This window comes from Manacus vitellinus, unplaced genomic scaffold, assembly GCF_001715985.3.
Source record: "Manacus vitellinus isolate BGI_N305 unplaced genomic scaffold, ASM171598v3 scaffold_0_pilon, whole genome shotgun sequence".
Lineage (NCBI taxonomy): Eukaryota > Metazoa > Chordata > Aves > Passeriformes > Pipridae > Manacus > Manacus vitellinus.
The window spans coordinates 20,486,702-20,499,393 of record NW_021938789.1 but is presented as its reverse complement, the minus strand read 5'-3'; the positions used below and the strand labels follow the sequence as shown (position 1 = coordinate 20,499,393).

Here is a 12,692-nt window from a genome sequence, read left to right as displayed (position 1 = left end):
AGAGATCAGTACCTGCCCCTCCTCTTCCCCTCACAAGGAAGTTGTGACTGCAATGAAGTCTCCCCTCAGTCTCCTCCAGGCTGAACAGATGAAGTGCCCTCAGCCACTCCTCATACACTCCTCATACAGCTTCCCCCTTCACCATCTTTGTTGCCCTCCTTTGGACGTTCTCTAAGAGCTTAATAACTTTCTTATATTGTGGTGCCCAAAACTGCACACAATATTCCAGGTGAGGCCACCCCAGTGCAGAGCAGCACGGGACAATCCCCTCCCTTGACCGGCTGACAATGCTGGGCCTGATGCCCCCCTGGACATGGTTGGACCTCCTGGCTGCCCCTCCTGGCTGCCAGGGCACTGCTGACTCAATTGTGACTCCTTACTTCAGTAAAAATCATTTATCTGGTTTTTTTTCTACAAAATAAATAATTACACTGACCAAAAATTCTAACCTGCATTGTAGAGACTGTACCTACCCATCCTTAAGGATATCGGCTGATTTTGGCCACATTGTCCAAGAAGCATTGCTAGGCCTGAAAGAGATGATAAATACAACAGCAGCTGATGTAGAAGATGTGAAATTCAACATCAGCTGCTACCTCTTTTATTCATTTCTTAATGGATAAGAGCCTTTTTAATCTAACAGTATATTTGTATTTGTTCCCAGTTCCACTTTCAACGAAATCAGGAATTTATATTTCCTTCCTCTGTCTGAACAGTCTTCAGACTTCAATGTGAGCTCTTTGTTAAGTATGGTACTCTTGGATATCAGATCTCTTCTAAGACTTCTGCAAATATAACTCTTCAGCTGGCTCTTTTCTGTTGCCACAAGATATGGCAACTATTAAGGAGTAGTTAATTGGACCTGTAATTTTTAGAGAAAAAGTAAAAGGCATCTGTGTGGACCCACAGAAGGGATTGCAGTCCAATTTTTTCATCTTATTTGGTTTTGAGACTTTTGTGTTCTCATAGCCTTTAAACAGATTGTATGTTCTTCCATGCTGCAGGCAACCCATTCAGTATATCCATCTTTTTCATCTTTTTCATTCTCATTGTATAAAACAAATCTTTTTCAGTCTCTTGGAAAGGGCATTCCTCTTGTGGCTCATCTGTAATTGCCAACTTCATGACAGCAGTTGGAGCATTCATGAGTGAGAACTGGCTTTCTGCACCAGCTGTAAATCCTTATATTCAGTCCTTGTAGGGCAGATGAGTGGACACCTACCAGCAATTCAGCCAATTAATACAAGGCCTTAATCTTGTCTAGGCAGCTGGAACCATTCTTCAGGCTGTTACCCCAGGGGAACTGAGCTGCTGCTGCCTTTTACCAGGATCGCCTTTGAGTGCTTTTGTTCTCCTTTAAGGTGTTAGGGGTTTCTCATACTGTGGGTGCTAAGTAGTCCTTTTACAGGCTGATTTTGTGTTTTTGTACTTACACACAGGAACCTGCTTCTAGGAAACACTTCATGAATTTGAGCTAAAAACAAGAAGTAAGACACATACGGCTAGCTCTGCATTGAGAACCACAAAGTGTTAAATGGAATTGAGGTGCCATCCTTAAATGTTGCTATATCGATTCAAAATAATTTTGTCAAGTGAAATAACCACAAAAATCTAAAATAATCTTGCTTTCTTTTCAGATTTTATTACTGTGTAAGGAAGCAAATTTCATATTTAAACCCATCTCTAGAGACAAAATACATGAGAAAATGCAAAATTCCAATTAATTTGCAAGATAAAAATGAAAACTGAACAATGAAAGACAAAAGTACAGTATTTTCTGGATTATGTGAAAGTGAAATGTTAAGCAGCCCATTTGTTTACAAATCCATGAATCAAAAAGTAATGCTGAGGGTTTTGTGAATTTGCCTTCAGTGACACTGATTGTGCTGCTATTTATGTTGGTGTACTGTGAGAGGGTACTGAGAAAGATTTCGCAAGAACTATCACTCCAGAAAACTGAAATCTTGGGTGTGGGTATTTGCCCTACTGTAGAAACTTTCTTTTCTTACATTTATGTTCTGTGGAAGTATTTATTGTTAGAAAATCCTGAAAATTATTAAAAACAATTAGAACTAACAATGACTGGTGTGTCAGCTCACCACATCAACTTGTTTGATTTCAGGGCTGCAAAAACACAAAGAATAACCTCAGTTTTCTTCTTCCCATAATTTTTTCATGTTTCATTTTGTCCTTGTAGCCATCCTCCTTACCCCAACAGTCTCTCACAATTGTATTACCACTTCCTTTCTTTTGTCTCAGGCCTGAGATCTATCACCATTCTTAGCCTGTGTGCCTATGAATGATACAGTGGATTATTCCGCAGTGCTCTGTGGCATGGCTGTGGATGACTAATATGTCCTCTGGCAGCCATGCCAGTTTAAATTTTTCCTTAAACAGATTTGGATGAAAAAATAATCCAGCAAAATACTCTACAGTTGTTTTCAACTTGGCTCAATACATGAGTACAGCTTATTGTGTGGCCACAGGAGCAGGTATCCTGGAACAACTGAAGGGATGAAGCTGGGGAAAGAACAGTAATGAGGACCAACAGTAGCTAAAAATGTTCATCAGTCTGCCTTCAGTCAGGTTGTCTGTTGAACTGCAAATGTGACCTTTAGCAGGAGCAGTCAACAGTTGTGTATTCTCAGAGTGATCTTTGTGCTGTATTTGCAGCTCTGGCATGGAAGTTATTTATCCTCTATTGTTTTCATCTGTAAAATTGCAGTAATGAATTTCTCAATAGGGCATGGCTGTGGCAGTGCATCTATCAGTGGAGATACTAATGCGAAGACACAAAAGAAATGCCACAGAAAATAATGAGCTCTAGATATATTATCAGATTTACTAAGTTGCATGGGGAGTCCCCAAAGGATGGTTAATTGTATATTTTATTTAATACTGTTGTTGACTTTAGCAATTTCTACTTCTCCGTCTCCTGCCATCTTATTCCTGCTTTGTCTGTATCCCTTCGGAGGAACCAACTCAGTTGTCAGATAAGAAAAAAAGTGCTTTTTTATTTGTCACATTACTCTTAGCTGTATCAGTTGTTTGACCTGGCTTACTGCACAGCCAGATATAGGTAGGCTGGTGTACCACAGCTGTTAGAAACAGCAAAACTGAAATCAGCTCAGAGTCAGATACAGGCACTTGGGAACAAGAGCTGCACACGCTGCTACTGCTTCCAGAAAAGATGTGCCCTCAGTGGCTGCTGAGGCTGAGGGTCAGACCCTTTAGCTACCTTGAACTAACTTTAGAAAATGTGTTAAATTCTGCAGCAAGAGGAAAAGAATTGCCAAAAGGATCTTCCCTCTCTTTACTGCTTCTTGTAGAATATTTCTTTGATAACTTCTAGTACTCAAAACAAACACTAAAGAAATAGAGTCTACTGATGAGCCCCATGCAAGGTAATGTGATTGCAAAGAAGAGGAGTCAGTATTACAGAAAGAGTAAGTTCTGAAAAGAATTAGTCTAAAAATGTAAAACATCTTTAAGTAAGTGATAAGGAGTAGATCCCTATAGGATTATAATCAGCAATTTGAATTCCAATTTAAGTGAACTCTAAGTGATTGTCATGAAGAGGAAGTCAAATCATCTGCTCTCAGGCACTATGTAGCCTCTTTGGAAGCTTAAAATCATTTAACATAATAGTTTTAGAGTATATAATGTATTGTGTATATCTACTTCAATGAATATTTGATATAAAACTCTTTTGATAAATAGCTTCTCCAAAGATACCTTCTACAAATTTATAACCCTTACTTATTCTCTTTACCCTTAATATACTTTTTAGTAAACTATAAAGAACATTTTTATTTCTTCTGGTGTCATACAATTCTTAATTTGGGTATTTCTATGCAGCTGAAATAACTGAAGGATGAATTTTAATTGTGAGGAAACCCACTTCTTTCATCAAACTCTATTTTCAGGAAGAGTTTTTTCCATTAAAATGCTGAAGAGCAGAATCGCACCCTAATATGTTATAACCTGCTCCTGGCGCCAAATCAATTCTGATAAGATTGCCACAGACCTGCCAGTTTACTTTTAAAATTATTGGTCTCTGAGTAGTTGTAAATAAGACTAATCAAGATGGAGATTTTTAATAATATTTTCATCTTTCAGTAAATTATGCAATACGTCCATACTAAACTTGATCATTATCCAGAAATACCTAATTTATGGAGCACACGTGACTGAACTTTAAAACTGGGCCAAATATTGCAGTAATTGCTGGATAATCCCATGTTTTCTGATTTGTCAGAGCTTCTCTAGAGACTGCAAACTCTGCTTGGCTTCTTGGATCACTATGTGATTGTGCTTTAGAAGACTGGTAATTTCTAAATGATTTCTGTGCTGTGCATATCTGTGGTAGGTTGACCCTGTCTGGGAAACTGTTCTGAGCCTGATTTGGGCCTGATTTTGGCTTAAATTTAGCCTGAAAGTCAAGAGATTATGTCACGTCCAATGAATAATGAAGATCTGGCACCTTTTTGGAGTGGTTCTGTAGAATGCAAAATTCTTCAAAAGTGTTAATTATTATTTTTTCTCTTTTTAAAAAGCTTTCACAATCTACTACAGTAATAATAGTTTTTATTTTTGTCCTCTGTCTCTTTTCTTCAGTCGAGGCCTCTTGCCCTGCAGGACATTTTGCGAGGCAGCAAAAGAAGGCTGTGAACCAGTCCTGGGTATGGTAAATGCTTCTTGGCCAGATTTCCTGAAGTGCTCTCAATTCCAAAACAAAACTGAAAATGACACCGCTACAAGGGTATGCTTCTCACCACACCAAGAAAAAGGAGAGCACTGTACGTTTCCATTCTTAACTGTTACACTATGTTCATGAGTTCTTATTTAATGATGTATTTTTGTTACTGTGTAGGAAACGCTCTATATTGAAATCATTATTTCCTGTTACATTACTATTTCCCTTCATATTACTGTGATAAAGTCTGGTTGTCAGTTGGTTATAATTTTGCTGTGCTTTAATTGTTTAGTCTGAATTTTTTTCAGACTTGTGTTGATTTGAGGCTTTTTTGTTTTGCATCAAAAATTTGGAGCTATTTTGAGGAAAGAAGGTAGGAGAAAAGTAATACAATCTTTGAAAATGTTCTTAGTTTCTCTCTGCTAAGCTTAATAAATACAGGTTTGCTATTTGGAGCAGGAACCTGATATACAGACCAAATTTCAAGTGTATCTCCTTTCTCCTTGCTGTAAAAATGATCCCCAAACTGATCAAGAGGTAGACTTTTCAAAAGGCAGTCTTTATATGCCCATGGATAAAGTCATAGAATCATCTAGGCTGAAAAAGATACTTTTCCAGGTCATCCAGTCTAACGGTTAACCTAGCACTGCCAAGTCTACCACTAAGCAATGTCCCTCAATGTCATGTCTACATGTCTTTTAAATACCTTCAGGGATGGTGACTCCACGACTTCCTTGGTCAGCCTGTTCCAATGACTGACCACCACTCCTTCAGTGAAGAAAATTTTCCTAATATCCAATCTAAGCCTCCCTTGGTACAACTTGAGGCCATTTTCACCTGTCATGTTGCTTGTTACTTAGGAAAAGAGACTGATCCCCACGTTGCTTTCAGGTTGTTGTAGAGAGTGATAAGGTTCCCCCGAGCATCCTTTTCTCCAGGCTAAACATCCCCAACTCCCTCAGCTGCTTCTCATAAGACTTGTGCTCCAGACCCTTCATCAGCTCTGTTGCCCTTCTCTGGACTTACTTCAACACCTCAATCTCTTTCTTTGAGTGAGGAGCCCAAAACTTAATGCAGGTGTGGCCTCACCAGTGCTTAGTACAGGGGGAGGATCACTGCCCTAATCGTGCTGGCCACACTGTTTCTGATACAGGCCAGGATGTCATTGGCCTTCTTGACCACCCGGGCACACTGCTGGCTCATGTTCAGCTGGTTTCACAGGTCTAATGAGTTTTGATCATAGAATCATGGAATCATCAATGTTGAAAGAGACCTTTAAGATCATCCAGTCCAACCTTGAACCCAGCACTACCACTGTAATCCTTAAACCACTAAACCATTTCACCAGATCCGGATGTCTCTTAAACATATAAGGAAGTGAGAAGGAGGCATCATCAGTCGTTCATTCCTCATGAAACCAATGATACATTCTGGGGGGGAAGAAATCTCAGAAGCCCTCTGAGGGCTGCCATTCGTATCCCTACTCACAGAAATATTCCAGCTCTGTTTTCTCTCTCTCAGCTGACACTGTGTTAACTCTGTTATTTTACTTGATTTGACCAGCCAACAACATGCTGTTAAAACCATGGAGGAAAAAAACACAGTATCTTGAATGAGAAATAAAGCAACACAATGATCTGACTTATATTAACATGGAGCTCCCACAAGAGCCCTGAAGTTATTTTTTGGGTAACTTGAATGGTAAAATGCTTTCAAAAGCAGCAGTGAATATGATGCTTCTGCTGTTTATAAAACAAAACTGTGTAAATGACAGTATAGAACTGTCAGAAAATGTTCACTTTTGTATTTTTACTCAAGGCATTATGAATGAATGTCTGTTTCTGTTAAAAAACGATGCATAAGTGGCCTGAACTGCACTTCATAGACATGAGATTTTTAACAAATTACAGAATTATAGAATGATTAAAGTTGGAAGGGACCTTAAATACCATCTTGTTCCAACCCCTCTCCCAAGGGCAGGGACACATTCCACTAGACCAAGTTGCTCAGCCCCCCATCCAACCTGGCCTTGACGCTTCCAGGGATGGGGCATCCACAACTTCTTTGGGCAACCTGTTCCAGTGCCTCATCACCCTCACAGCAAAGAATTTTTTCCTAATATCTAATCCTAGCCTACCCTCTTTCAGCTTGAAGCCATTCCCTCTTATCCTGTCAGTACATGCTCTTGCAAGAAGTCCCTATCCATCTTCCTGTGGGCTCCCTTCAGATATGGGAAGGCTGCAATTAGGTCACCCCTAGGTTCACACTGGTGTTAATTTAGGGGAATAACTTCGCGTAGATAATTGAAATACCTGATTACAACCAGGTATTTATTTTTCTGTAGGGAACGTGAAGCTAAATACATCCAATTGAGCTTTTTTTTGAGAAAAAGCTTTTAAAAACAGGAAGACATCATCTTTTTTGTGCCCTTATATTTCCTTAATGCAGTGAAAAGGAGAGAGAGATGATCTGTGTATGTGTAACATTGATGCTAACCAGCTGCAAAAACAGGAATATTGGAATAATTTTTGAGGGAGATAAAAGGTTTTTCAGGATTGTGGTGGTCTTTCATGTGAGAAAGCATTCACAGTTTAAAAAACTATTTCCTGCAAGCATTAATTCTTTACTTCTTTTGATCCTGCATTACATTTTCTTATGTTCTTTGATTTTTATTCTCCCATTCTGCCTCCCCCACCATTTATCTCTGCCTATATTTCTGTTCTTTGCCTGTTTCTTTGCTTGCAGTTTCCTATGTGGCCTTTTTAGGCCACATCCTTTGAGTGAAAGAGAAGGGTCTTTTGTCTTCTTTCTCCCACAGGGTTTTGCATCATAAGGAAATAGAGAAATGAACCATTTCCTGGGAGTAAGTAGTTGCCAGCTTTTCTAATTCCATGATCATGATCCTATTCTCAAAACTTTCTGGAGTTGACAGGAACAAGATGCATGCACTGTACTGCAGGGTACATATGGTATAGGGAGCAGGAGATGAAAATTTGCAGGCAAGAGAATACAGGGATTCCTCTGTGTCCCATTGTGTTATTGTATATTGGGTCAGATGCAGATGAAGAGTCCATCTATCTTATAATGCTGACTCCAAAAGCTGAAAAAATCAAATGCACAGAGAAGAATAGGAGAACAGGGCAAGACAATGTGACAATACTTTTCCAAATGCTCCTACATTTTGCATCTGTTTGAGATCCAAAGACTTTCTTTAACTTCTGACCCACCATAGACGTTTATTCCATTAATATGTCCCTTTGTTTTATGGACCTATGCACATTTTAACATACACAGTATCATGTTCCAAAGTGTTACAACTTATCAAAGCATTGTATGAAGATCGTTGCCTTTTGATTGTTTTAATACCTCCTAAGTTCTTTTATAGCATTAGGTAGTGAATGTTGTCTCCACTTTGAAAAAAATTAGCATCACTTTCCATGGTCATTTTCACAGCATAAAGAATGCTTTATCTGTTGTTATACCTTGAAATGCAGATTTTGAGGATGGTAAAATGATGTTTATTTCAGTCCGTGCTGTCTGCAGCTTTCCAGGGACCTGCCCACATAATCTTCTATAGTTGACATTCCAGTAATCTAGCTGGGAAGTACAGCACATAAATGGTCTTGCCTCCTCAAAGCCACTTTTGATAGTACATCAGACACAGTACAATAAAGCACTCTTTGCTGCCCATAGTGTTTAGTCAGGGACTTTGGAAGCTATTCCAGTTTGTAAATCTTTCTGGGTAAGGTCTACAACAGGTAAATTTCTCTGTCAGCAAGGATTACTTCCATTTTGTTTGGGCTTTTTTACCTAATATTTTTTCTTCTTCAGTAATTCAGGTACACATATATTTGCATGATTTTATTAATAAATGTGTCAATTATTTACAGAGGTATCAGTAATTAACATTTCCCAGCGCATTTCTTTAGAATAACACACTTGCAATTTTTAATAATTTTGAGTGGAATGGTTCATACTTCTCTTACTTCAGACAACTATTTCAGGCATTATTTCTTTTGTTGCTGCTGCTGTCTTGTTTCAAGCAGTCCCAGCATTTCTGAGTATGCAGCCATTTGCGTGTGTTCAAGAAAGTCTTACACATGGTTGCATAACTAAATCCTCTAGGTTTCAGATCAAATATCAAGATTCAACATTCAGCAAAAATGTTTGTTTTACAGCATTTGACAAGGCTTTCATAATTTCCAATAAATTCTGATCGAATTGTCAACCTACTAAAAACTTTTTGGACAAGCTTGATAGAAAGCAGAAATTAAATTCATTGGACATACTGTTCAAAGTGTATGTGCTCTCCTTGCCATGAACACTGCATTGACTGGACCAAACATATCCAGTCATCACCTTGTAGAAGACTGCAAGAGGTGAGATTAGTGTTTCTAAAAATTTCTTCTGATTGCTTCCATATGCTAAAACTGAGAGAAACAGTAGTAATTTCAGTCTTCCTCTTTTTTTGTGTATAACATACAAAACAAATAGGAAAATACTGACTGTAGGTATGACTGTAGGAGAAGTCATTCGGGGTAGGAGCAGAACAAGATGGGGATGCATTAAGGAGGCAGAGTCAGAATGACTTATAAATGCTAGAACACAGTTTCATTCACAGCCCAGAAATGAGTATGGGACCCCCAGAATCTTTGCTCTTCTGATCTGTAAGAAAAATAATCACATAAATATCCTTCCTGTTTACCTTTGTTCTCCCAGGCCAAATTGGCATATTCACACAAAAGGTAGAAGTCCCTTACTGTTGCTTAGTACCAGTAAAACTCTGTGCTGATGGGGATCTGTAAGCAAATCAAGATGGTTCCTTTTGAGCTATTTCTGCTGTTTTTCTTTTTGAACGTACAGGAAACTGTGTAAAAGCCCAAGTTACAAGAATGTAAGATTACTGAGTCAGTTAAAGTTGCCTTTCCAACCTTGAAGATGCTTTCTTGTATGATAAATTACAATCTTTTGATTGTGTTATCATATTCTATTTTTACCTGACATAATTGTCTGAGGGATTAAACACTGGTCTCCCAGGAACTAGAGCCCATACTGAGGAAGTCTGTTGTTTCTAGGGGCCCCTGTAAAGCTTACTGACTGTAGCAATTAGGAAGTGCAGTGCATAAGGCAGGAAACTGGAGAAACACAAAGATTGTCTCATAATAAAGAAAGTGTGATTTTATCATATGGAATGAGATTCTTCCCTGTCACCATTGCAGTCACCATGTTCAGCAAGGCACTGGAACAGAAGTGGACTCTTCATTTGTATAGGTGGAGTTTATTTGCAGCTGAAACATGCTCTTGCAGCTACAAATAAAGGCAAGAATTCTTTTAACATGTAAAATAATATCTGTCTTTACTCTCCAGGAAAAAAACCACACACGTGCTAACATTGGTCAAATTATTATTTGTTCTAACTTTAATATCTCACTGCCTCATTTTTGTCCCCTCTAAAATGAGACTGTAAGTGCTATCAAATCTCATGTTGGTTTTAAGAGTATGATATTTTGCAGTTTGTAATACCCTTACAAAACTGGTAGAACACAGGTAAGGCTGTAACTCTTTAGTTAGAAGTTAGGAAACCTGTCCAACCACACAGTGTGTTGTGAGGGAACCTACTGAGGAGCACAGTATGAGGTAAACAATAACAGTGTGCAAAAGGATGGTGCTGGTGGTTTTGCCCTATCTTGCTTCTGATTAAGAGTCACAAAGATTAAATGGCACAAACTAGTTGAAAACTTTTAGTTTAAAAAAACTATTTTGGGCACTTTTCTGTGAAGTTAGAAGCCTTTTTAAAATCATTGCATAAGCAGCTTTCACTGCAATAAATATGGCCTCATTGCACAACTAGAAAATGATGTTTGTATTGCAAAATCAAAACTATGTGCTGTCCAAGTGGAGAGTACACCTGGGAATGTAATAGAAAAGATTTGGAAATTATTCCTAAGTTTTTATTACAAACAAATTTTTCATAAAGGGTGTGTGTTTCAGTTGACTAAGTCTTAAGATTGCCCTGTTGCTTGGGGATGATAAAATAACATTTCAGGCTTGAAAAAGAATGTAAATATGTTGGAAAAAAATAATCCCCTGCTGACAAAAGTTAAAAGTAATAATGAAGGTACTGAGGGTGTGCGTGTGAATATCTGTTGCCATAGTGTGATAGAAAGGACTGCTGTTTTAGGACCACAAATAAAATTAAAAATCTAGATAAATAGTTGCAAGTAGCAATAGCGTCAGTGCAAGCTGAAGCTATGTGTCATTTTTGAAAAACGCATATTTAGGCAGGTCCAGTGCTAAGTGATACCTCACAGCATCCACTGTTTACCTAGTGGTTTGGCAAATTGTGAAGAATATCACACTGCTAAACAGTAAGGCCAGTCTTAAGCAGAAATTATTTTTTTTTTTTTGTAGGCATGTTAAAGGCTTCTTGTTTAGTCCCAAGGGCAGATTTAACATGTGTAATAGTCTTTTCATGACTGCCTGTTGAGGTCTTTTGAAATGGATAGCAGTTTTAAATGGCTTTGTTCTATCTCAAAAATTGAGATTTTTCTTTCAGGTTTTTCTCTTGACCTTCTTGCACTCAGTGATGTTTCCTCCCTGTGGGAAATCTTGAATCAGTTTATCAGTTTAATCTTGAATATCAGTTTAAAGTAGCATTAAGTTTGTAGTGTTGATGCTAATGATTTTTCTCTTCATTCTGTCTTTTCTTCTCTTTTGCAGCACTGTGTGGAGGAGAGGAGAGTTTCTTGTGTGCCAGTGGGATCTGCATCCCAGGGAAACTGCAGTGTAATGGCTACAACGACTGTGATGATTGGAGTGATGAGGTCCATTGCAGTAAGTTTCTTAAACCTTGCAGTGTTCTTTTGAAGCCCTGAATCCCTTCAGGGAAACCTGAACACTAAAGAAGGCTATTGGTACAGAATAGGAGTTTTGCACGGTATTTGCATATACTGACATTTGGACTCCTGTCAGTTGCCATTGATTCTGTTCACCTTTGCTCACTCAGGCTACAGCATGTGGTTTTGATCTGTCAAATTTTGTGCCTTGAGGCAGATATTCTGCAAAGAGCCATGTGGAAGTTAGAAGTGTTTGGGGGCTTTTTTAAAAATGGATCAATAAGGGAGTGCTTCCGATAGTCAGCTGAAGACTGTTAGCTATAGGTTTTTCCTTGTCCTTGGCATTGATTTTAGAGTAGATGCAAGACCATCTGTTTAGAAAGTTCTCATATCAACCCTGGATTAGATTTACTTAAATTAATCCCACTATGTGGTGTAGTAGAAAAGAAAAATGAATATACATATGTGATAACTTAATTTCTTATTTATCTGTCTATGGTAGTGCACATCTTTAGAGTTCCTATGTGTTTTTCTTTGTGAACAAAAATGTCCTTGGACTACAAACACTTTTAGAAAAGCTGAGCAAATGTACAGTAGGAAAATTATGAGAAGGGAAAAAAAAAGAAAGAAAAAAGGAAAATGTGGAGAAATTATTAAATAGCGACTATAGTAGGGCATGATGCCACAAAACAGTGTTGCTCATTCAGACTTTGGAAACCATGCAGTTTACACTCACCTCAAAAGATTTGTTCTTATTAGTGATTTAAGAGCCTGAGCATTCCAAGACTCACAAAGCTACTTCTAAGGAAGTTGTTGCTAGATTTTATCTGGGATACTCCAAGGAATAAATGGCATTAATTTCCTCCTGGTCTCAATATGAATGAGGCTAGAGCTTGCTTTTCCTTTAATAGCCTCCATTTATTTAATGGAGATTGAGATAATGTCTGTTGTGTAAAAAGTATTGCATGTTTATATTTTTCCTGTCAGCATTAACTTCAGATTTAATGTAAGTTAAAAACTTTAAAAATGCCTATGGGACTATGGCTCTCAAGTTCCATTAGAAATGGGAAAATAAGAAATTAGTAACAAAAGAATAAATATATTACATGTCTTGAAAAAACAAGCATAAATTTCATGAGCTAAGATTGCAAACTCTAAGA

General features: G+C 38.0%; 1 protein-coding gene across 1 annotated transcript in view; it reads left to right on the top strand.

Moving 5' to 3' along the window:
- The window catches only part of CORIN (corin, serine peptidase), a 99,303-nt gene that overhangs the window by 36,128 nt on the left and 50,483 nt on the right, over nucleotides 1-12,692 (top strand). Inside the window, exons 4-5 of the mRNA XM_018068865.2 lie at nucleotides 4,618-4,799; nucleotides 11,417-11,530. Of these exons, the coding sequence (XP_017924354.2) occupies nucleotides 4,618-4,799; nucleotides 11,417-11,530 (296 nt within the window). The remainder of the gene's footprint in view (nucleotides 1-4,617; nucleotides 4,800-11,416; nucleotides 11,531-12,692) is intronic.